At 41.2% G+C, this 26,693-nt stretch overlaps 1 protein-coding gene across 9 annotated transcripts in view; it reads right to left on the reverse strand.

Moving 5' to 3' along the window:
- ank1a (ankyrin 1, erythrocytic a) overlaps positions 1–26,693 on the reverse strand; it is a 137,861-nt gene that overhangs the window by 79,366 nt on the left and 31,802 nt on the right. For 6 of the 9 annotated variants that reach the window (XM_079815464.1, XM_079815458.1, XM_079815465.1 and 3 more), the window contains exons 12-25: positions 25,001–25,099; positions 24,767–24,865; positions 21,317–21,514; positions 21,106–21,204; positions 18,507–18,605; positions 18,213–18,410; positions 16,521–16,619; positions 15,950–16,048; positions 13,991–14,089; positions 13,811–13,903; positions 13,659–13,731; positions 13,516–13,536; positions 2,222–2,318; positions 1,898–1,976 (exon numbers count right to left, since the gene is read on the reverse strand). In XM_079815464.1, coding sequence (XP_079671590.1) covers positions 1,898–1,976; positions 2,222–2,318; positions 13,516–13,536; positions 13,659–13,731; positions 13,811–13,903; positions 13,991–14,089; positions 15,950–16,048; positions 16,521–16,619; positions 18,213–18,410; positions 18,507–18,605; positions 21,106–21,204; positions 21,317–21,514; positions 24,767–24,865; positions 25,001–25,099 — 1,452 coding nt within the window. The remainder of the gene's footprint in view (positions 1–1,897; positions 1,977–2,221; positions 2,319–13,515; positions 13,537–13,658; positions 13,732–13,810; positions 13,904–13,990; positions 14,090–15,949; positions 16,049–16,520; positions 16,620–18,212; positions 18,411–18,506; positions 18,606–21,105; positions 21,205–21,316; positions 21,515–24,766; positions 24,866–25,000; positions 25,100–26,693) is intronic. The other 3 variants (XM_079815462.1, XM_079815463.1, XM_079815459.1) reach the window with 3 other exon arrangements.

The raw sequence follows: 26,693 nt of genomic DNA on the forward strand, positions 1-26,693 counted from the left end.
GTCACAGCTAGATTTTTGCCCCTTACGCCAATTTCGCCCAGCATGTAAACACATTAACCTGATTTCTGTGCACGTGTGATGTCCTTACTGTGGATTTAAGCGCATCCACACAGAGCGAGCGTTTTGCAGTAAGGGAGGAGGAAATATATAGCAAACTCAGACTCTTTCTTGACCCAAAAAATTATAAAAGTGCTCTCATCTCGTGCAGCAGAAGAAGTGGTACAAGCTAAATGCTACATTTGTAGCCAGTGTTGGGGAAAGTTACTTTGAAAATGAATGCATTACGATATTGTGTTACTGCTTTAAAAAGTAACTAATTGAGTTACTTAGTAACTTTTAAAAAAAAGTAATGCGTTATGTTACTTTTGCGTTACTTTTTCTCACCTGGGCTGGGCTTGTTTTTTTTGTGTTTTTTTTATATAACAATAAAGTTATATTTTTGTGCAACGGTAAAGGCTGGCTGAGGTAAAAATGCAAATTGACGCATGAACAGTAGAGGGCGCTCTAGAAAATCTAGTAATTTTCATAATCAAAGGTCAGCAGCAAGACATTGGTAAATTAAATATAAAGGTAGATTATGCATACAAATTGTTGTTTTATTTAACATTTAATTATTGGAGGTTTGCATAGTACTCTGATTTTGCATTTGACTGATTTTATTCATTTTGAGGAGTACAGAATCTTTATTGTGCAAGTGAGATAAATAAATGCTCACATTTAGTCTGGAACTACAATAACCATCATGTTTAAATAATGGACGACGTGTAATTTTCTGCTATTAAATTCAGATAAAACGGAGGTATTACTTATTGGTCCAAAAAACTGCCCACAAAACCTCTCACAATACAACTTTAACTTGGAAGGATGTCCTGTCACTTTATCCACTACAGTAAAAGACCTGGGTGTTATATTAGACCGCAACTTGTCTTTCGAAAATCATATTTCATATGTTACAAGAACGGCATTTTTCCACCTTAGAAACATTGCTAAGCTACCTAACATGCTATCTATTTCTGATGCAGAAAAGTTAGTTCATGCATTCATGACCTCGAGACTAGATTACTGTAATGCTTTATTAGCTGGTTGTCCTGCATCATCAATAAACAAGCTACAGTTAGTCCAAAACGCAGCTGCTAGAGTTCTTACTAGGTCAAGAAAATATGATCATATAACACCAATTTTATCATCTCTACACTGGTTACCTATTAAGTTCCATATCAATTACAAAGTATTGCTACTGACCTATAAAGCCCTAAATGGTTTAGCTCCAGTGTATTTAACGGATCTTCTATCGCCCTACAATCCATCGCGCTCTTTAAGATCACTAAACTCGAGGCTTCTGGTCATTCCTAGGATATCTAAGTCCACTAAAGGAGGGAGGGCATTTTCACATTTAGCTCCTAAACTCTGGAATAGTCTTCCTGATATTGTTCGAGGTTCAGACTCGCTGTCCCAGTTTAAAACTAGACTAAAGACGCATCTCTTTAGCCAAGCATTCACATTATAATTACCTTTTATACTACAGTTAAATCGGATCAAAAGCATTAATATTCTGAACAGCAGCTATGCTAATTATTTCCCATCTGCTTTTCTGTTATCATCTCGGGACACTAGTCCCGAGGTAAATAGTTCGTCAGCTCCAGTTTGTATCCAGCCTCTCATGGAGACTTCAGATGCCCCAACACCATTTTGATGTCACTACTGGGAAATGTATTAATAAAGTCTCGTAAACGTGGTTTGCTTGTGTTGTTATTAGTTTGCATGTAAACCCGGACAACGCAATGCATGCTTGCTGAATAAAGGTATTCATTTCTTTCAAAAACAAAAAATCGTAAAATGTAAGTACACTGTAGTAGTCCAAGACACCAGTTATAATGATACCAGTGCACATATTTACCTGCTCGATTTCATGTTCTTTCAGCATGACTGTTTCGGGAGATACGCATGGGATCCTTGGAATTGCAGGGGAATGATTCCTAAGGAACACAAGTTCAAAGTAAGTCTGGCACAAAGGAATCAGAAAACGACAGTTCTTCGGTCCCATCATAATTCATCTCAGTGGCCTTTCCTCTGTTTGGGCTCTGAACTTTTCTATATTCAAACAATTATAAATCTGGTTCGAAATATTCTACGTCATTTCTTCCACCAACATTAAGCTGTCCTCTACTTCCTGTTTTATCTGATTCATCTTCAACATCATCACTGCAACTCTCCCTCGTACTCTAGAACTTTCTTGGGGGAAAGGAAATCCTCATCATGGTCCTTTATGTCCTCCATCTTCAAATACCTGGCACCCTCGTTCCCCAGCAGCTCCTCGCCTGCCGCAAGGAGGGATGAAAAGAGAAAAGAAAAAAAGAGACGACTTAGTGAAAGGGTGTTAAATGTGTCATCAAGAGGAATTGAAAGCTGGAGATGGAGAGGATTTAAATGGAGTGAGAGCTGTTGAGTGAGTGAAAAATGTTATGACAGTAACAAAGAAGCACCATGCTACTACCAAGGCTCTTTTTAAAGGGATAATTCACCCTAAAATGAAAATTAAATCATCATTTACTCACCCTGGTGTTGTTCTAATGTCATATGTCCTTCTTTCTTTTATGGACCACAAAAGGAGATTTAAAAAGAAATGTCCTGCCTGCGCTCGTCCATATAATGGCAGTGAATAGCGACCAGCATCAAGCTTCTTTAAAAAAGACGCAAAAGTATCACAGAATGATCCCATGTGACACGTGTCATATATTCCTGACCTTGGCCGTTGGTCTTCTGCGCACAATGTGCACGTTCGTTCATGTGACTCGATTAGCACCGTAGTTCCCTCCAACTCGCCCAGAAAAAGCACAAGGTGTGAGAAATCAAGATGAACAAAAACGCAACATGAAATACAATACATGTCCTTTCTTCTCTGAGATGAATTTATCCGTTGTGTTCGTCGTAACAAGAAGTTATCATGTTCATATCTGGCAACTTTCATTCTAACTGTGGTCAGACAAACTCAGTTTTGGTCTGGAGATATTTGACATAAATGCACGGATACATTTTTCATATTTCTTGGCATTGTATTTCATGTCACGCGTTTATTAATCTTGATTTCTCACAGCTTTTTCTGGGCAAGGTGGAGTGAACTGCTAAGGACTTTCGATAAATAATACATTTTTTAACAAACGCTATCGTACACTCCCAGAACACTTGGAATATACGGATATATGGATATTTTCAGCTTTATATTTGCTATATATAGTATAGTCATCTGTAAATAGTTATTTTCTCAGGTTTTTTTTTATTGATTTTCTTGAAGTGACTAGATACATAGTCCCTAAAATAAAAAAATACATAAATAAAAAAATATACAGAATTTTGCACGCACATGAGAAACTTTTTTTGTGCCCTGGAGAAACTATTCACATGCGCACAGGAATTTTTGGTGCAATTTACAATTACTAGTTTTATATATACCTATTTCCTTTGTGCATCACTGCCATTTTACTATGAAGAAAACAGTACCTCTAATATCAAGGCCTAATGTCAAATTTAACATATCCACTGTGGAGGCGGAGAAACCATGACACAAAAAGGACTCATAGCACAATACAGCTGTGTGAATTGTCCTATTTGCCAAGTTCAAGGGTCTACAAAAAAGGCTGGTACAGTAAAAAAGTGTTCAAAATTTGGCTTTCCGTAGGGTAGTACCTCTAATATCAAGGCCTAATGTCAAATCTAATGCATCCTCTGTGGCAGCGGAGAGACCATGACACAAAAAGGACTCATAACACAATACGGCTGTGTAAATTGTCCTATTTGCCAAGATCAAGGGTCTATAAAAAAGACTGGTAAAGTAAAAAAGTGTTCAAAATCGGGCTTTCCTTAGGGTAGTACCTCTAATATCAAGCCCTAATGTCAAATTTAACACATCCACTGTGAAGGCGGAGAAACCATGACACAAAAAGGACTCATAGCCCAATACAGCTGTGTGAATTGTCCTATTTGCCAAGTTCAGGGGTCTATAAAAAAGGCTGGTACAGTAAAAAAGTGTTCGAAATCGGGCTTTCCTTAGGGTAGTACCTCTAATATCAAGGACTAATGTCAAATTTAACACATCCTCTATGGAGGCGGAGAAACAATGACACAAAAAGGACTCATAGCCCAATACAGCTGTGTGAATTGTCCTATTTGCCAAGTTCAGGGGTCTATAAAAAAAGACTGGTACTGTAAAAAAAGTGTTCAAAATTTGGCTTTCCTTAGGGTAGTACCTCTTATATCAAGGCCTAATGTCAAATTTAACACATCCTCTGTGGTGGTGGAGAAACCATGACACGAAATGGGCTGATGGCACAATACGGCTGTTTTCAAGCGTCTATAAAAAAAGACTGGTACTGTAAAAAAGTGTTCAAAATTTGGATTTTGTTAGGGCAGTACGTCATATTTCAAGGCATTAGGTTTGCTTTGACGCATTTCTCTTTGGCCGCCAAGAAACCACACCACGAAATGGGCTGATAATGGGCAATAGGTGGCTCAGTGTCCTATGTCCTATATGCTAAGTTTAATGGTTTCTCATGACCACACGAAAGTCTGTTTATTTGATATTTTTTGCAAAGGTCCTGTAATACAGAGCTAAAAATATCAGTGCTTATAACCTGCATTTTTGCATAATGAAAAAGTGCACCTTGAATTCATTCAGTCGCGTTTGACAATCAGTAAAGAATCACTAAACAGCTGTCATGAAAACACACTTCTTATGTGATAAATTCTTAATTTTCTATTATAGAAAACTAAATAGGGGCAATAGTCTGGCAATGCAAATATCTTTTTTCCATACTTTTCCAGACCTGGAAATTATTCTAAACTTTTTCAAACTGCGTAGGAACCCTGATTACTTTTGCATCTTTTTTTTAAAAAGCGTGATGCTGGTCGCTATTCACTGCCATTATATGGATGAGCGTGAGTGGGATTTTTTTTTTAAAATTCTCCTTTTGTGGTCCAAAAAAGAAAGAAGAACATACGGCATTAGAACAACCCCAGGGTGAGTAAATGATGATTTAATTTTCATTTTAGGGTGAACTATCCCTTTAAGTACCTGAGTACTATGTAAACACAATGGTATTCATTCGTTACCATGGTATACCAAAGTATGATTTTATAAATTGTACCATGGTACTTCCGCAATACTTTTTTTTTTTTTTTTAAGTAATGCATTCCTGTATTCAGATTACTTTTTACTCGAATAAATGTAACCACTTTCAGTAATCACGTCACTTTGTGTCTTTACTTGCTTTGCATACACTTCTCATAAACAATGAATCATTTCAAGTCTAAATGTGTTGTTATAGGCTTTAGAAATTCATTCATGTTACATGATTACTGTTCAAATGTGTTTCATTACAATGCTGAAAAAAGTAATTAGTACGTATTAACTAATTACTTTTTTCAATAACTTCCCCAAGACTGAAGTGAGTGAGAATGAAGAAAAGGGAAAGATTTGTGAAGGACATGCTGCAATAAAACATATCAAAGCAAATTAATGAGAAACTATTTTGTTTGTGCGAGTGTGTGTTTATAATATTAAATTAACAACAAAGCAGAGGCACAAATGACCTTCAAAACACAATGCCTTCAGTGATATCACACAGCTAAATGCATAGTCATAGGTAAACTGTGCTTGTTTTCATAAAAAAACAAGACATTCATCTTAATTGTGTCTATTAAGGTCCTTTTATAAGCCATCCTCTTGGGAAGATGTCTTGCAAACAAACACACTATAATTGGTAGAGCAGAAAATGACAATTTTTTCACATAATCAACAAACCTGCATTTCAAAAAGCAATAAGGTCAAGCAGGCTTCAATTCTTTCATAGACTGTATGTGTGTGTGTGTGTGTGTGTGTGTGTATAACATATATAAACACCTATAATAAATATGGCATATATATTGTATATAGTACTGTATATACTCAACATATATATTGAATAATGAAACGTATGCATTAGATTTGCACAAGGCAGCCATGTGAAGTACATCCGTGTGAGAGCCCGGATGCAGATGAAACATTTTCAGGACATTATGTACAGTAAACACACCTTTAATATCTGTAACCAGGAGCTGAAATACAGTGCTGTCCACATGAGGCCTTTATATGACTTAATTATTGATTCTACAACACACTCTTAATAAAACAGTGACACTTTATACATTACTGATTTAGCAAATCTGAAGAAATTAACAGAATAAAATCCTTAAATAAAGTCCTTAATCATTATTTGTGTTAATTTATTTGATAAAAATAGCACACGATAAGCTTGTTTTCAGAGACTATATTGTCAATTAAATGTATTACTCATAACCTATTAGGTACAAAGTATTTACCTGTGGGGTAAAAAAAGACAAAACTAAACAGTAACACTTTATCTTACCCTGTTATACATCTTACATGTATTTACTATAGTAAAAACAGTATATTACAAGCAACTAACCCTAAACTAAACCCTAACCCTTTAAATGTTGTAAATTAATATTACTCAGCACTAATTTGTATAAACACCGTAAAAAGGACACCTAAAATAAAGTGTAACAATTATTATTATTTAAATATTTAACCCTCCTAAAATGCATTCTGATTTTGACCCGAAAGAGGTAAAACAATTTTTTTTAATGAAAATTTATCTTTTGGATATGCTTTGTAAAACTTTGTAAAAATGTTTATTTCAAAGAATTTATAATTTTTTTAATGGGTAAATTTAGTAAAAACATGGTAACATCATATTCACTCATTGCACATTCACTCATCAATGAGTAGTTACTGAAAATATACACTATGGTTTTAGTTGAAAAATATTAAGTTACGACAGTTTTATAAGCTATTTTATTAGAATTGCCCCTACACTACACAATTTTAAAGTAAAACTCAAAACATTTTTATTTTCACTGGCTTTTAATGATAGCTGATTTGTGTAGTTTCTAGTCTTGTTTGTGTTGTATATGGTTCCCTTTCGAGGGAACTCGCACTGCATCGGGACGACGCTTTGGGGATGCTCCCTTAGCATCAGCGAATCTGAAACCAGAATGCCAACTAGGCCAATCCGATTGGCGTGCGTGATGACGTCATCGTGACGGCATACCCGGAAGTATAAAAGGGTTGCTGGAGCGTAATGGCGGTAGTTATTGCTCTTCAGCATAGCGCTATCTGTTACTGTCTGTCTATTTACTGTTGTTTGTCAGTGAAAGTGTGTGAGAAAAGTAAAATGGAAAGTGTGAGAGTGAATGAATTCAAACAGTGTGTGCATCCGTGTCCCAGGTTCATGTCGGGCTCGGATACACACCTGCTTTGTGTGCACTGCCTGGGCGTCCAGCATGCCCAAGCGGCTCTCGAGGGAGCCGCTTGTGAGCACTGCGAAAAACTGACGCTCAGGGTGCTTCGCTCTCGGCTGGCTGCGTTTGATGAGGCCGGCCAGCCTCGTGAGCCTCGTGGTTCTGGACCCGCAGTCGCTGAGGCGGCTCGGCGTCGCAGATCATGGGGCTCACAGCGGGATTTGTCAGAGGGTTTCGGGACTGCTGCGGCACTTTCCCGATCCTCCTCTGACAGTTCCGAGGATCTTCCTCCCCGTGTGGAAGCCCGCGCTGCGGCTTCTTCCCCCGGGGTGGGAGGTCCGATGCTTATTCTCTCCGGTTCCGAGGAGCCGGAGGAAATAGGCACCGAGGCGGGGGATGAAGCAGGAATTGTTTCATCGCTTCATCCACCCGCCCAAGAGGAGCTGGTCGAGGTGTTGGCCCGGGCAGTGGTCAAATTAAATATAAGTTGGCCACAAGAGGCTCCGGAAATCCAGCTACCCAGCAGGCTGGATGACCGGTTCCTCTCACACCGGGTTCAAACACCTCGCCGGGGCCTGCCTTTTTTCCCGGATCTACACACCGAGGTGTGTAGATCATGGAAACGGCCCTATTCTTCGCGTGTTTGCAATCCCCCAGTATTGGACTATTCCAATGTTCTGGGGGCACGCGAAGCGGGCTATGGGGCGATGCCTCGGGTGGAGGAAGCTCTCGCGAGCTATCTTTCACCCGACTCTGCATCGTCCCTTAAGGCTCCGGTTTTGCCCACCAAACCCTGTCGGGACACCTCATCTTTGGTGGGCAAAGCATATATGGCGGCTGGTCGGGCTGGTGGTTCCCTGCACACATTATCAATTCTGCAGGCCTACCAGGCCGACCTCCTTAAAGAGTTGGACGAGGGAGATGGTCCCTCTCCGGAGGACATTCTGGAACTGAGGAAGGCTGCAGATTTGTCTCTCCGAGTCACCAAGGAGACGGCCCGCGCTATCGGCCGCTCCATGGCTTCCATGGTGACAGTGGAGAGACATCTCTGGCTGAATCTGTCGGGGATAAAGGAGAAGGATAGAGCTTTTCTCCTGGACTCCCCGATCTCGCCTTCTGGGTTGTTTGGAGACGCGGTTAACACCGTCGTTTCCAGACACCAGGAGGCGAAGAAACAGTCAGCAGCCTTCCACCAGTATCTCCCTCGCCGCTCTAAACCTGGGAAGGCTGGCCCTAGCGGGCAGCCTCAGCCGTCATCCAGCTCCTCGCACCGGAAGGTGCAAAAGGAGAGCGTCGCTTCTAGAGCCCCTCCCCCGGGAGCCTGGCAACAGAGGCGGCGCTCTCAGCAGCAACCTTCAGCCCCTAAAGGCGATCTTCGGAACGTCCTTCAGGCGCGGAAGGCTGCTGGGAAGAAGTCCTAGCCACGGCTGGGCTTCTAAGAGCGGTCCCCCCCGCGGAGAAACAACCGAGGTTGTTTCCTCCGCGGCGCTCTGGGAAAATCGATGTGGTAATCCCGCCGTCTATGACGCTTCGGGCCACATCGATTTCCCGCGAACGCATGCTGCACCAGCCGCCTCTGGAAAGACCTGCGGCTGGTCAGCTCGCGCGTCCGCACACGGAGAACCGTTCCCAACTACTTCCTGCCGGTCAGCCGCTTCAGGAGGTTGGGAACGGGAACCGTGTAACACCCGACGCCAGCCTCGAGAGGCTGGTTCCCTTAGTAGATTATTTCGGCGCATGGAAATGCCTTCCGAATATTTCTACATGGGTCCTGCGTACTGTAGAAAAGGGGTACAAACTGCAGTTCGGTTTTCCTCCTCCACAATTCAGGGGGTTATACTGGACAGCAGTGATGCCCGAGCAGGTTCGGGTAATGGAACTAGAAGTAAAAACTCTTCTAGCGAAGGAAGCCATAGAGCGTGTTTCTCCGCTGGAAAGAGAGTCCGGGTTCTACAGCCGGTACTTTATAGTTCCCAAAAAGGATGGAGGGTTGCGTCCGATTATAGATCTGAGGGTTTTGAATCTGTCTCTGAGGAGCTTCAGGTTCAAAATGCTCACTATTCCCATGATCGTGAGTCAGATCCAGTCCGAGGACTGGTTCGTCACGATAGATCTAAAGGACGCATATTTCCATATCTCCATCCTTCCATGTCACAGGAAGTACCTGAGGTTCGCTTTCGGGGGCGAAGCGTACCAGTATCGAGTGCTTCCCTTTGGCCTAGCCCTCTCCCCACGCACGTTCACGAAGTGCATGGATGCAGCTCTGGCTCCAATGAGACTTCAGGGCATCCGTGTGCTGAATTATATCGACGACTGGCTCATACTGGCCCAGTCGTACGAGGTGGCGGTTCGGCATCGAGATGTCGTTCTGAACCACATGAAATGCTTGGGGCTGAGACTCAACACGAAAAAGAGCGTGTTGACGCCGTCCCAGAGGACTACGTTCCTCGGGGTCGTGTGGGACTCGACAACGATGCGGGCACGATTGTCTCCCGCGCGAGTCGAGACCATACAGGCGATGGTCTCAGGAATAAGGCTAGGCCACAACATCACTGTGAAGCACTTTCAGAGAGTGCTGGGTCACATGGCAGCAGCGTCCAACATAATACCTTTTGGCCTGCTATACATGAGACCCATCCAGTGGTGGTTGAAAACCAAGGGGTTTTCCCCCAGAGGGAATCCTTTCCGTATGATCAGGGTAACGCGCAAATGCTCTCGTTCCCTAGCCATATGGAAGAAACCTTGGTTTCTGTCCCAAGGGCCAGTGTTGGGAGCGTCTTGTTGCCGGAAATCCGTTTCAACAGACGCCTCCCTCACTGGCTGGGGCGCGGTCATGGACGGCCGCTTTGCGAGGGGCCCATGGGAGAGCCGTCATTCCTCCTGGCATATAAATTGCCTGGAGATGATGGCGGTATACAAAGCTCTCAGGAGCTTTCTCCCGCACCTCCGAGGCCAGCACGTCCTGGTACGGACAGACAATACGTCTGTCGTAGCGTACATCAACCGCCAGGGAGGACTGAGGTCGCGCTTTCTGTACAAGACAGCACGCCAAGTCCTCCTGTGGACCCAGGGGAAACTGTTGTCCATCAGGGCAATGTATGTCCCGGGGGTCCAAAATCAGGGAGCAGACATCCTGTCGAGGCAGGGGCTGAGGCCCGGGGAGTGGCGACTCCACCCAGAGGTGGTGGAGGCCATATGCAAGAGGTTCGGCCCAGTGGAAGTGGATCTGTTTGCGTCTCGAGAGACGTCCCACTGTCCACTGTGGTTTTCCCTCACGCATCCAGCTCCGCTGGGGCTGGATGCCATGGTGCAGACGTGGCCGAGGCTGCGTCTGTACGCATTTCCCCCGATTGCTCTGCTCCCGGGAGTCCTGGAAAGGGTCCGTCGACAGGGGGTCAGTCTACTTCTGGTAGCACCCCGTTGGCCGACTCGAGTTTGGTTCTCGGATATCATAGCTCTGCTAGCAGGTCAGCCGTGGGAGATTCCTCTGAGGAGGGATCTCCTATCTCAGGCGGCGGGTACGATATTTTACCCCCGCCCGGAGATTTGGAACCTGTGGGTCTGGCCCCTGAGGGGACCAGGTTCATAGAGGCTGGCCTATCGGCAGACGTGATAGAGACCTTACTCAGCTCCAGGGCTCCGTCTACGAGGAGACTGTACAGCCTCAAGTGGAATGTATTTTCCACTTGGTGCAGAGAACGTGAGGTGGACCCAGTTAACTGCCCAGTGGCTTCAGTGCTGGAGTTCCTCCAAGATCGTTTCTCTGCAGGGCTTACCCCGTCCACACTCAAGGTGTACGTGGCTGCCATTGCGGCTTTCCACACTCCTTTGGGTGATGGGCCTCTGGGTAGGCACCAGCTGGTTGTACAATTCCTCCGTGGGGCTCGGAGGATGAGGCCTGCGGCTCGGTCCAGAGTTCCAACCTGGGACCTGGCAGTGGTTCTCGAAGGATTGGCTGAGGCCCCCTTCGAACCATTGGAGTCGGCTGGACCGAAGGATCTGACCCTTAAGGTGGCTTTTCTCCTTGCCATTACCTCTCTCAGGAGAGTGGGAGATCTCCAGGCCTTGGCGGTAACGCCAACCTGCCTGGAGTTTGCCCCGGGAGGAGTAAAGGCCATCTTACACCCTAGGCCGGGCTACGTGCCTAAGGTGCCATCAAGGGTGGTCAGGTCATTGGTCCTGCAGGCATTTCATCCTCCGCCTCATGTGACGGCGGAAGAAGGGAGGCTTCACCTACTCTGCCCGGTTAGGGCTCTAAGAGTTTATCTGGCGAAGTCTGCACAGTGGAGGAGATCACAACAACTGTTGGTGTGTTTTGGCTCACCTAAGAAGGGATTGCCTGCGTCTACTCAGACAATCAGTAATTGGATTGTCCAGGCGATTACCATGGCCTATCAGGTGCGCAGTTTGCCTTCACCTGTGGCTGTGAGGGCTCATTCCACCAGAGGCATGGCCTCTTCGGTGGCCCTTCTTTCTGGGGTCCCCTTGCAGGATATCTGCGAGGCGGCCGGGTGGGCTACCCCACACACTTTTATCAGGTTTTATAGCCTGGATCTCCCTACGACGCCTGGTGCGAGGGTGCTCCAGTCCTAGCTGTGCCCGGTCTCCGGCTTCACACTAGGGCAGGCGCTACCCTTCGGTGTGGCCTAGTGGGTACTCGTTCCCCAAAGCGTCGTCCCGATGCAGTGCGAGTTCCCTCGAAAGGGAACTGCTCGGGTTATGTATATAACCCTTGTTCCCTGAGAAGGGGAACGAGCACTGCATCCCGACGCCACACCTTGGCGCGCCTGGAGCGCATGCTTCAGAGCAATTACTACCGCCATTACGCTCCAGCAACCCTTTTATACTTCCGGGTATGCCGTCACGATGACGTCATCACGCACGCCAATCGGATTGGCCTAGTTGGCATTCTGGTTTCAGATTCGCTGATGCTAAGGGAGCATCCCCAAAGCGTCGTCCCGATGCAGTGCTCGTTCCCCTTCTCAGGGAACAAGGGTTATATACATAACCCGAGCAGTTTTTGATATATTGTACAGCACCAGGTCAACAATTGTTTTTGAAGCAACACGCCACTATTTTTGAAAAGAGGCTCATTTTCCAACTCCCCTAGAGTTAAACAGTTGAGTTTTACCGTTTTCGAATCCATTCAGCCGATCTCCGGGTCTGGCGGTAGCACTTTTAGCATATCTTAGCATAGATCATTGAATCTGATTAGACCGTTAGCATCTCACTCAAAAAAGTGCAGCGGCGCAATGATATTACACAGCGCCCGAAAATAGGCTAACCACCGCGTGACAACCTGCTTACACAGAGAGTGTGCTGGGGACTATTTTCAGGCGCTGTGTAATATCATTGCACGGCTGCACCCATGTTACGGCAGCAAAGCTCTTTGATTATTACGCAGGAATGAGAGTATAGTTCCTAGCCATATCGGCCAAGAAAATCACAACTTTTCATTTTCCGTTTGTCTTAGTACACGATGTAACTACAGAAGAGTCAAGTTTTAAATAGGAAAAATATCGAAACTCTTTGATAAGTTTTTGAGTGAGATGCTAACGGTCTAATCAGATTCAATGATCTATGCTAAGCTATGCTAAAAGTGCTACCGCTAGACCCGGAGATCGGCTGAATGGATTCAAAAACGGTAAAACTTTGGAAAATGAGCCTATTTTCAAAAATAGTGGCATGTTCCTTTAATGTTGCTATATAAAAAAAGTTGGCATAGAAAACCGATCCAGGAATACAACAGATGTATAGTTTACAATATAGTCTCTGTATGTATTATTATTTTACGCAATTTTGATTATCAAGTAACTCTATATTTAAATAATGTCACTGGACAATGAGACAAAACCCCTTTTTTGTGCAGTGCAGTTTTCTAATATAGATCATTCATCACTTTAGTTTCTGGCCCACTGAACTTTCAATCACAAGTCTGTAAGTATATATTTATACGAATACTGCAGTGTTTTACTGAGAGAAATACATTCAAGAAAATCTGCGCTACTCCAGAAAGAAAATAAAAGGAGATGGAGCAGGTTAGTGGGAGAGGTTTCAGGAATAGTTAAGTATTTTGGAAGGCTTATTAACATAAATGCACACATGCTAATGACACGTCCATCATAACTGTCAAAGTGCACCAGAGAATGACAATGTGTTTGTGTGTGTGTGCGCTTGGAATGAAGTCACTGTACGAAGAAGAAAGAGGGAAATTCATACCTAACGTTAGCTGTGCAATTCCTAGAAAAACCAAGAGGAATCTAATTCAGGATGCTCTTTAAATGCCCGCTCATTTGCATTTCGAATTAAAATATACACAACACTAAAACAGACCGTGAAGTTAAATCGAGAGCTGTATTTACCTTCATCTTCAGACACGTCCAAGATCTCATCGACTGTCTCCGGGAAACTCATGCGATGTTTTTCCGTGGTGGTCTTTAAGGGAAATGTTTATTACGACACATATGAAAAATCGTCATCGTATGAGATTCGTTTTATGAATGGTGTAACTTACCATGGTAACTGTCTCTTCGGTGACCAGTTTGAGCACATCAATGACTGAGATGTATCCAAGGCGCTTTGCGATGGCAAGAGCTGATGTGCCATTCTATAGCAGATGGAAATATTTGTGTTTATTTCATCTGTCAGCGTCCAATCAATGATGGTAATCAGTTAAAAGTGGCTGGGCTCTTACAGATGTAATTTCATTTGGTTGTGCGCCATGTTTCAAGAGAAGCGTCACAATGTCCGTATGGCCCTGCTGAGCGGCCTGATGTAGCGGCATATACCCCAACTACCAGTCCCACGAAGAGCACAGATTCAAAGTCAGAAAGAAAAACCACAAATGAGATCTCTGTAACATGTCAAGCGTTTCTGCTAGAGAGAGACCAGATTGAGTGAAGTGCAAATGAACACTCTTGCTTCTCAGATTTGTCTTCTGAGAAAAAGACGCTCAAATTGGTCTCCTCTAGATTTTCAGATATCAACAATGTCATAAACTGCACAAATGTCAATTGTTAAAGGGATAGTCCACACAAATTGAAAATTATTTCATTAATTACTCACCCTCAAGTCATTCCAAACTACCACTTTGATGAAAAAGTTCATAAAGAGATCCGGAAAAGAGACTTCATCGCTTTATATGATAAACAGATTTCATTTAGGCTTTTATACACATGTAAACAACTCACATCAGTAGTCCTTCTGGATTTTGGCATTCACTTGTACGGTGGCTCTGAATTCTCAAAACACCTCTCAAAATGCTTTCTACAGATGTGAAAAACATCATCAATTTTTTTTTATGACGGACGAAAGTTTCGGAGGCAGTGTGTAAAACGTGATTGACACGACGTGAGGTCGTATTTATTTTTTTAACGTGTGAAAATTTCAGACAAGAATTCCGCAAGAACCAATGAGGTTTGTCCTCACTCGTCAAGCAGGTTTGGTTCAGCTTCTGTTTATGTTTTCTGATTTGATATCGATTTATTGATCATATTTATATGTGAATAAAGGCCTAAATTAAACCTGTTCATCATTTAAAGGGTTAGTTCACCCAAAAATGAAAATTCTGTCATTAATTACTTCCCCTCATGTCGTTCGACACCCGTAAGACCTCCGTTCATCTTCAGAACACAAATGAAGATATTTTAGTTGAAATCTGATGGCTCTGAAAGGCCTCCATTGGCTCAATGCACGGTTCACTCTCAAGACCCTTAAAGGTACTAAAGACGTCGTTACAAAGTCCATCTCACTACAGTGGTTCTACAATAACTTTATAAAGTGACGAGAATAGTTTTTGTGCGCAAAAAACCCCTAAATAACGACTTATATAGAGATGACGATTTCAAAACAAGGCATCATGAAGCTTCGAAGCGTTATGAATCAGCGAGTCGAATCATGATTCGGATCGCGTGTCAAACTGCCAAACTGCTGAAATTTGGCGATACAAACTGCTGAATCGACTCACTGATTCATAACGCTTCGAAGCTTCATGATGCCTTGTTTTGAAATCGTCATCACTATATAAGTCGTTATTTAGGTTTTTTTTGCGCACAGAAACTATTCTCGCCGATTCATAAAGTTATTTTAGAACCACTGTAGTGAGATGGACTTTGTAACGACGTCTTTAGTACCTTTTAAGGGTCTTGAGAGTAAACCGTGCCATTGTGCCAATGGAGGCCTTTCAGAGCCATCAGATTTCAACTAAAATATCTTAATTTGTGTTCCGAAGATGAACGGAGGTCTTACGGGTGTCGAACGACATGAGGGGAAGTAATTAATGACAACATTTTCATTTTTGGGTGAACTAACCCTTTAAAGCAATCGAGTTTCGATTCATATGGATTTGTTTTATGATCTCTTTATGAACTTTTTGAAGCGTCAAAGTGGTAGTTGCGTAGCTGTCAATGGAGGGACAGAAATCGCTCAGATTTCATCAAAAAGATCTTCATTTGTGGTCCGAAGATGAACGAAAGTCTCGCACGTTTGGAACGTCATGAGGGTGAGTAATTAATGACAGAATTTTCATTTTTGGGTGAACTAACCCTTTAAAATACTGATTCTTATTCCTGTTCTAGGAAAATAAATCCAAGGGAGAACACATGAGACAAAGATGAAAGTTTGAAAAATGAAGCAAAAGCAATATTTAATTTACCCTGGTCTTGCTGTTTACGTTGGCCTGTTGCTGTAAGAGGAACTTCACCATCTTGATATTGCCGTAATGACAAGCCACGTGAAGGGGAGTGTATCCCATCTGAAGAGAAATCAAAAATGACAATCATAATCACTGACCCTCATAATGAGATTTAGGCAATACTGCGATTAAAGCTCACAAACATGCATGTAAACACTTTAAATCGCATCTATTCCACTCTAACCAAAGTGCGGTAAAGAAGGCCTCATATTTATGAGGGGCTGAAGAAACTGACTTTATGCTGACAACATTGCGTGATGAGGATAATGCAGTATACTGATGTCGAAAACAGTGGCCAGTAACACACCTACTATATAGAGTTCATCATTTGTGCTGTGCATTGGTATATGTGAAGAATGTTTACAATTTTTAGCAAATAATCAGAATAATAATCAGCTCGAATCATATAAACTTCACAATTGGAAATAATCACATTATTGGTGTACATGTAAACGTAGTCATTGATTATTATCAATAATCATTATGTGCAGAAAAACAACATTGCAACATTGTAAAAGATGCAAGTTTTTACCCGTGTGGCAGCGTAGACGGAAGCCTCATGTTTCACTAGTATATCAGCAATCCCAACATGCCCCTCCTGAGCCACAAGGTGAAGAGGTGTCAGACCACTCTGAGGACAGACAACAGACGTGTGTCATTGTATGGATATAAAGAGAGAGACAGCATGTTATCAAAACTATAAATGGCCCGAACCTCTTGACTCCATACAAACATAATTTATGTACAGTGGCATGAAAAAGTATGTGGACCGATTGCAGAATCTGTGAAAATGGGAATAATTTTAACTAAATAAGAGGGATCATACAAAATGCATGTTATTTTTTATTTACTACCATCCTGAATAAGATATTTTACATACATCTTTTTTACATATAGTCCACAAGACAAAAAAAATAGCTGAATTTATTAAAATAACCCTGATAAAACGTTTATGAGCCATTGATTCTCAGTGCTGTGTGTCGTTTCCTGGATGATCCACGGCTGTTTTTTTGTTTTGTGATGGTTGTTCATGAGTCCCTTCAGAAGCAACAGAAGATACTTGCATGTTTCCCGGAAGACAAATTAAGTATAATTTACCTTGATTTTCAAATTCAATCCGGCTCTTAATGCATCGTGTTTCCTTCTGGAGCATCAGTGAATGTTTGAACCTTTTTTAGTAGTTGTGTTTGAGTCCCTCAATTGTCCTCAGTGTGAAAAGATGGATCTTAAAATCATACAGTCATTGCTGGAGAGGGCTCAAATATGAAAAACAGGCTGGAAAACTGAAGAATGTGCAGGACCTGGAGGTTTTTTCTGAAGAACATTGGGCAGTTTAACTGCTCAGGACAAACAAGGGACTCGTGAACAATCATCACAAAACAAAAAAACAGCCGTGGATCATCCAGGGAACGACACACAGCACTGAGAATCAATGGTTCAGAAACTTTTTATCAGGGTTATTTTAATAAATTCAGCTATTGTTTTGTCTTGTGGACTATATGTAAACATGTTTTATGTAAAATATCTTATTCAGGACAGTACTAAATAAAAAATAACATGCATTTTGTATGATCCCTCTTATTTAGGTAAAATCTTCAAGTGGTTACATACTTTTTCATGCCACTGTAGATCACTTCATACACTTTTTATTTTTAAGACATTTTCATATTTGAAAATTACAAAATCTAGTTTATTGGTAATTCTGTATACTGCATTACCTTATCTTTGTTCAATATTAACTTATCCATATACTAATGCATCTCTTTACATTTATGGCTGAATTTGTTCAAATTAAATGATCAACACCTCATTAACATTTACTAATCTTTGGTTTAAACACAACCAAGCTATATAACTAACCCTATGTATATAAACTCAGACATTCAGACAATTTCTCGCAATCAGTATATAATTTTGAATAAAATATCAGAATTGTGAGATAAAAAAGCAGCAACTTCAGCTACTTCATTTATCAGTGGCCAGGTGCATGAATCCCGTCAAGATATCGTCCTGATCACCCTGCCAGATTTATTTTATTTTGCAATAATGAGGCTGATTGTCAATTATACCTTGCTTAGTACATCGTTATTTGATCTCAAATGATCAAGGAAAAGTTGAATCCTGATGATCCTCACTGCTATTCAAGCAAAATGTTGTTTTTGCTCTTTTCATGAATGAGATTGCTTTAAAAAAGGGTGCAAAAATGTAAGCATGATAAGTTTACCTTATTGCCCAGATTTACATTGGCCTGCTTTGAGATAAGCAGCAACACCATGTCTGGTTGGCCCTCTTGGGATGCTAGGTGTAAAGGTGTGACCCCTTGCAGTGACTCAGCATTGGCAGAGGCTCCATGCTGCAGTAAACTGCTCGCGACCTCCACCTGGTTCTGTTTGGAAGCTATATGGAGCGGAGTATAGCCATTCTGAGGAGGACAAAATTAGCAAGTTAATTGGCTAGAATAAAACAGTTCAAAATAATGATTAAGACTGTGAGTTTTTGCAGGGCAATAACGTCATACTCGAGCGGCGCTGTGTGGCGATCCCCCTTTGCTGAGCAAAAGATTGACCACGTCTAGGTTGTTATGATGGACGGCCACATGCAACGGCGTGAGTCCAACCTGTAGATGAGAAGGCATCTTACATCACTACCATCAATAACATCCTGTGAAAATGCAATAGATATGAATGATAAAAAAAGAAGTGTGCTTAAAGGGGGGCATAATGCTATTTCATGCATTCAGAGTTTTTTACACGGTTTAAGACTTGGATTCCCATGTTTAACTTGGCCAAAGTAAAAAAAAAAAATGTATACGTTTGATGGAGCCTTTCTGTGCCAAAAAAACTCCTTCCAGTTTCTCACAAGTTTCGGAAAGTGTTTTTTCGAGTATGGCCCTATGTGACGTCAACAAGGGCGTAATTTCCTTGTACGGGCACTTCTCCAGGAAGCACACCCTCAACGCGCTTTGCTCGGCTTTAGGGAGGTCGTTGGCTGTGCTGCACAGGTCACAGGACTTCACGAAATCAACAATGTCATAAAAGAAGTGTGTGTTTGGTTCTCAGGGCAAGACAACCCAGTTCAGCTTCACAAAGAACCCAGCGTTAAAGGGCATATTGCAGGTTAAAAAAAAATTCTAAATGAATAAATAACCTTGTATGAAAATACCATATGAAAAGGTAATGCAGGATTTAAAAAGACATAAGAGCACCAATTTAGTAGATAAAGTGGCTGTTTCATTGGCCGTTTGTAAAAAAAGCTTTTTTTTCAACATCGCGTCATATTAAGTTTGCCGGGCTCCGCGTTGGCTCAGTGCAGAATCGGTTGGTATTCAGTCTGTGTATTTTCGGTAGTTTTTCTATTCCAATTTATCATTGTCATGGTAAATTATTGTGTCCAGCCTGTCAGGTTTATATGTCTTTTTGACACGAATACATATATTAATAAATTACATTTTGATGTTTGAAAGTCTCTAGGTTGACATAAATGCAGATATAATTGTAATTAATAATAACTATCGCTATTGCCTGATATATGATAATAATCTGTACAGTATGGTAATCTGAGCACAGTGTACACATATCGTTAGCTAGCGTTATCTATAAGCTAACACTGGTCCCTCACCTAAATTAGACACCTGCCGTTCTCCACTGTTACTCCTCACACAACAACTCAATTTGTCTCCTCTAATCGTTGTTCTGTCTAATCCTGGCCTGTCCCTAATTGTGTGTCATACACATGGAGTGCGTTCCATTCGACGGGGTCCCTAGTTAAGTTGTATTGACTACGAACACATTTGAAGCTGCACCTGCCATTCAATATGAAAATACATTTTGATTTGGTTAACTATGTATAAATGTAGGCTATCCTTAATCAATGGTCTTTGTAGTGGTCTCATCTCGTTCACTTTCTTTCCCAACCGCAGCTGCATAGTAAACATTCCTGAGGTAAATAAAGTAAAATATAACAAATGACAGCCCTCAGCTGCTTCTCAACACTTTTAATTTGTTTACATATTCATAAAATATATGCAAATGTAACAGTTATTCGCAGTACCCTTCGAACTGAACATGTTCGCTCCCTTTGGATTGTAATCTCACTTGAGATGGCAGAATACCCTCTGAAGTCCACTTCGCAGTCCACTTATGGTCGAATGGAACGCACCCCATGTTGAAATTCATCGCACTCCCTCCCGTTACGTCATGTCCGGTTTTGGCATTTTTAGATGCGGAAGTAACATTTTCTCACAAAAACGACTCCAAAAGCCTTAGTAGCATATTTATAAATCTAGTTCCTACGTTATTGTTCTATACATTGACTCACTGGAGTCTCCAACCTGCAATAGGCACAGTGGATGGAGTTTGTTTTTCCGGAGCAGCAACGGAGTTGTGCAAGTGTTTTTGTTCGTTCCCTGCATTTCGGCGATGATTGTTTTATAAACAAGGCCCAGTTCAACTCCGCATTTGCAGACCGTCTAATGCTGAAAGATGGAGTGGTCCCAACGATAAAGGTTCACGGTCATGCGTTGGAACCGCAGGTTTAATTGTGTTGATTGTGCACTTGTAGTATATTATTTAAAGTATATTTAAAATATTAATGAAGTAAAAGGCCACTTAAGTGTAGGGATTCCCCAACTTTTTTCTCAGCTGAACCTCTTTGATATAATATATTTACTTGAAGTTACCAAGTTAGGTCAATAATAAAATTAACCATCATGAACCCTAGTGTGGGAAACCCTTCATGTTGTTAAATACATTTATATCAATATGGTACAAGATTATCCTATTCCAGTCAATGTGATAAACGAGTTAGGTCAAAAAGTAGTCAGAACACATTACTTAAAACGAGTAATCTAGATTACGTTACTTTTTGTCATGTAATTTGGAATCAGTAACCGACTACAATTTGTAAGTAATCTACCCAACACTGCATTTTATACGTTAAATTGTAATCAGATTATAAATACTGAATTTCAAATTAGTTATGTCTGTTTACACATGTCGACACACAAGCCATTGGAAATCCCATTTCAGTCAATCACTAATTCTATCTATATCTATAGAATGAACTATTCCATTTTATAAATGTGTATAAATGCATACATGCATGCATCTGATTCATACTTTGCCTGCAGCATTTGGATTGGCTCCTCTCTCTAAAAGCAGCTCTGCCACGTCCACCTTTCCGTATTTGGCTGCCACATGAAGGGGAGTGAAGCCTTTCTGCACGGCACCAATCAAACAGCATTAAAGGTTTCAAGAGAGAGTTTCAATATAAAACCAAAACTATTTTAATACAATAGGCTGGTGATTTAGGTGTTGGGTAGAACTGTACCTTGGTCATTTTGGTTAGCTGGGCGTTGACGTCCAGGAGGATGCTGGCAGTTTGTGTGTGTCCCTCACGGGAGGCGATGTGCAGCGGAGTGTGTCCTGCTGTGGTGGTGGAGTTGGGGTTTGCTTTGTGCTCCAACAGCAGCTTCACCATCTCATTGTGGCCCATGCGGGCGGCACAGTGTAGCGGCGTCTGGTCATCCTGATGGAGGTGAAGATCGATAAGTGATGCTTTTTTAATAACATGCTTGAAAACACTGAAAAAAATTTACTTAAACAACAAACAAACTTTTTATGGCCAAATGTATTATTTTTTCCTCAAATTATATTTATATTATCTACATATATACATTTTGATTTAAAGATGCAGTGTGTACAATTTATGAGGATCTATTGACAGAAATGTGATATAATATACATAACTATGTTTTCAGTGGTGTATAAAGACCTTTCATAATGAACCGTTATGTTTTTAGAGGCATTTCTATCTTCATACACCGCGGGTCCCCTTACAGTGGAGTTGCCATTTTGAGCCATCATGTTTCTACAGTAGCCCTAAACGGACAAACTGCTCTATAGAGCGCTAGTCACTCTCTGCTGTCTCAGACGGAGACATCTTTGTCCTGTGTCGGCCACCATAGGTTCTCTATTTGCTCCGAGAGAGAGGGGTGAGCGGTGGGTGATTGCAATTCACAACCTCACCGCTAGATGCTGCTAAAACTTACACACTGCACCTTTAATATTAAAAATCACAAATATGTTGTTTCCCAAAGATAGGTATTTATCTGACAAAGTTATTTGGTAAAACATGCAAACAGCTAAAGGTTTTATTTTACTATATTTAGTAACATTTTAGTTTGGGGTCCAATTCTCACTATTAACTAGTAGTAGCTAAACTTTATTAGTAATGCCTGATTTTGCATGATCGTATTCTACATACCTTAATCACCCTATACCTAAACTTAACAACTGCCTTACTAAATATTAATAAGCAGTAATTATGATTTGTTGAGGCAAAAGTCGTAGTTAATAGTGATAATTGAATCCTAAACTAAAGTGGGACCCTATATTTACAAAAAAAAAAAAAAAAAGCTCACATGAAAAAGCATACATTGAATGCAACATAATCAGTTATTAATATTTTGATGGCTCACTCTTGTTTAATCATTTATTTGTATGACAGCCTGGACAAAAATGATTTTGGCACAACAAGTTTCATTGCATTATCACAAATAAAACTCCAAGCTACAAACTACGCAACACTCTTACACAATCTTTAACACTTACTTTATCACTTTGGCCACTACTAGACAAACTGAACCAAAAAGTTTTAAACCGTAAACGATGATTTTTGATTAGACTAATATAAAAATGAAGTTTAAATAAATCACACATTGTTGCTCTTTTTTTCAGTGTACTACTGTATTTATTTTAAAAGAAAATTCAAATTTTACTAAACCAAAATGTAATTGAGGCTCTGTTTATACCAGGTATTACCACTTCCAGAGGGAGTCAAAAATGCATCAGACCGGATTGCTTTTGTAGTGTAGACGCTCATGTGGTCGAATGTGTTGCAAATGCTCGCCTACTGACCTAACGCTTAATCATCATGGGCAGCGCGCTAGCCAGATGGGATTTGGCTGGAGACCCAATTTTGGTTTGAAGATGAAAAATGCACCAAGCACAATGTTCTCTCACCATGATTTCTACAATATGTCCTCCAACTAATACGCCTATATGGGTCGTTTGTCACTTCCCTGAAATACGACCCATAGGAGCGTTTACTAAAGTTGCGCCCCTATCGACAACAGGACACGTTCATTTTAATTCATGAAATACGACCCATAGGAGCGTTTACTAAAGTTGCGCCCCTATCGACAACGGGACACGTTCATTTTAACTCATGAAATTCGACCCATAGGAGCGTTTACTAAAGTTGCGTCCCTATCGACAACAGGACACGTTCATTTTAATTCATGAAATACGACCCATAGGAGCGTTTACTAAAGTTGCGTCCCTATCGACAACAGGACACGTTCATTTTAATTCATGAAATACGACCCATAGGAGCGTTTACTAAAGTTGCGTCCCTATCGACAACAGGACACGTTCATTTTAATTCATGAAATACGACCCATAGGAGCGTTTACTAAAGTTGCGCCCCTATCGACAACAGGACACGTTCATTTTAATTCATGAAATACGACCCATAGGAGCGTTTACTAAAGTTGCGCCCCTATCGACAACAGGACACGTTCATTTTAATTCATGAAATACGACCTATAGGAGCGTTTACTAAAGTTGCGCCCCTATCGACAACAGGACACGTTCATTTTAATTCATGAAATACGACCCATAGGAGCGTTTACTAAAGTTGCGCCCCTATCGACAACAGGACACGTTCATTTTAATTCATGAAATACGACCCATAGGAGCGTTTACTAAAGTTGCGCCCCTATCGACAACAGGACACGTTCATTTTAATTCATGAAATACGACCCATAGGAGCGTTTACTAAAGTTGCGCCCCTATCGACAACAGGACACGTTCATTTTAATTCATGAAATACGACCCATAGGAGCGTTTACTAAAGTTGTGCCCCTATCGACAACAGGACACTTTCATTTTAACGCTTTGTTTCCTTTTATTTGAGTCATATTTCGGGTTTTGCGTCGCTCAATTGATAGAGCATTGCAAAATACAACATTATGTAATCATGTGATCATGCAATCATGGGTTCGATCCCAGGGAACGCATGTACTCACAAAGTATTTATGCACTATAAATCACTGGGTAGGTTTAGGGTGGGGTGGGTGTAGTTGTTAATAAAAAAATATTTTTGTTAAATGGAAATATGACAAATGGTGGTAAAAAGTCCACACATTGCATTGAAATGAAAATGCATTTTGATTGGTTATGACAGTCATACAACGACAGACGTAACACGACACTGGCATTATTTTTACGCCAGCTAGAGGGTGACGCATGACATTTTACGCATGACTTGTAAAATGTCAAATAAACTTGTAAAATGTAAATAAAGGTTGTAATGAGGTGCTTGAAAAACGACCTATAGAGTCGTTTTTTTTTTTAGGACAGTCTTGATTTCTAACACACATCTTGCGGCTGTCAGAGAAGAAACAAAAGCTGCTGCTCTCCGTATGTTTTCCTGCCGTCTCCGTGTGCATTCATATGTAAATTGTGGGAGCTCATTTCGTCCATTAAATCGAAAGATCTCAAAAAGCCCATACATTTACTCACCCATAGACCCACCCCTCGAAGAAATCAGGACAGAAGTGGTGAAAAGTGGACCAAAGAGACGGAAATGGTGTAAACGGAAATGTGTCTTCCTCGTCTACTCGTGATCCGATCGACCAAAACGCATCTTAATACCAGGTGTAAACAGGACCTTAATGTCTTAAGCTAAAACACAACAAAATAACATGAAATGTACCTTGGCTTTGGCATCCACTGGAGCTGCATTTTGCAACAGGAACTCAGCAACTTCACAGTGACCAGCTCGAGATGCCATGTGCAGAGGCGTTTCCACTTTCTACAAGTACACATTAACGTACACATCCATTAAGATCACAGCAAAAGCACAGCTTGCAGTCAAAACATCTGAAATCACCGACAGATAAAACTGTGCGGAAAATGATGCTGTTGCTGATGCTGATATTTCACTTACCACGTTTGAGGCATGTGGTGAAGCTCCTTTTTGCATCAGTATCTTCACTATATTCAGATGACCCATAAAGGAAGACACATGCAGCGGGGACAACCCTGACTGTTGGACAGAAACAGACACAAAAATTGAATTACGGCTGCATGAAATTGCTCACATCTCTTTAGTAGAGCGTGCTCTATTCGAAACGTAAACACTACCTAAAATGCATGTTCGGTTTTGTATTGCTCTTGAAGCGAAATTCATTCCCAGTCTTAAAGAATCACTGTATCTGTTTTATGCTTTGGTGGATTTTTTGTTTCCTATCTTAATTGTCTGCCATGTCCTTTTCTCCCAAGAGGTCTATAATATCTGGAGAAAGCTACCATTCATCTAATGGCTAATCACCACAAGCCACAAGAATAATATCCTGATAAAACTGATGTGGTGTTGGCTGATAGGACGGCAAGAACATGCACAATCCTAGCTCTTAGAAGCAAATATCATGAGCTGTGATACTGTTACCGTATTTCCCGCGAAACAAGTCTGATTATAAATCACAGAGTCAAAATTGCATTGTTGATAAGTCACATTGTATTATTACATTCAGAAATAGTGTAAAATACCAGTAAACATTTAAAGGTGCACTATGTAACTTTTCCGTCCGCTAGAGGTTGCCTATTCTAAACAAAGGCGATCATGTTCATGGATGTGATTATTAACATTACTGTAGTGTGAAGCAGAGCAGGAGCGAGTGTTGTGGAGCTGAGCAAGGCCGCTGGAGCGAATGTTAATAAGATGAATGCAACACATGCCTCGCGAGCAGCGGGACTTTTATTATGGCGATCGCCACTTCCGCTTTTCCGGTCATGAGTGCAAGGTAACACAGCTCTGTTTATCATATTAGACACATCTGAGTGTGTTAATGACGTTATGACGTTACTCTGTGTGTTTGCTCGGCAGCTGCTATGACACTTGTTCACACTGCAGTGAGAGTAAAGCGTTTCTGCAGAATAAAACATTTGGGATGTTGTAAGTGTATATAACACTGGCCTAGTGGTTTTTGGATATTTTACTGAAAATTTTTTACATAGTGCACCTTTAATGTTATTTAAGGCAGAATAGGAATGACAAATAAAAGTATAAAACATTAATTATATTAGCATTAATTATAAACAGCATTTATTATAAACACAAAGCCTAAACAAGTTTATTTAAAGCAAAACTGAAACTACTGGTGTGTGAGAAATGCCCTACAATAAACTTTGCTCATTCGACATTAATCCAAGTTCTTTGCACGTTTTGCGTGCTTGATGTTAATTGTATTATAAGTTGCTTTGCAAAACGTTTCAGATGAAAAATGTTACGTTAATTTCACGACTTTATGAAACATTTGAGATATAGCCTATATTCGTCAGGTTTATGTTCTGCTTTGAGACTCTTATTTGGATTTTAGTTAGTTCTATGTTCTCTATGTTCCTGTTTCCTGTGTTTGTTTTCCGTCTTCCTTAGTTGACTGTTCCGTAGGCTGTGTTCGAAATCACTCCCATACCCGTGAATAGGGCACTCTTTGAGGGGACAGCCATTTGTAGTGGCGTCCGAAACCATAGTGGATGTGATCGAGTGCACTCATTCAATCCCATAATGTACCGCAATAACAAGTGTACAGCTGATGTACACTCAACGGCAAGAGAACATCCATAATGCACTGTGAGGT

This window comes from Gobio gobio (genome assembly GCF_949357685.1).
Source record: "Gobio gobio genome assembly, chromosome: 4".
Classification (NCBI taxonomy): domain Eukaryota; kingdom Metazoa; phylum Chordata; class Actinopteri; order Cypriniformes; family Gobionidae; genus Gobio; species Gobio gobio.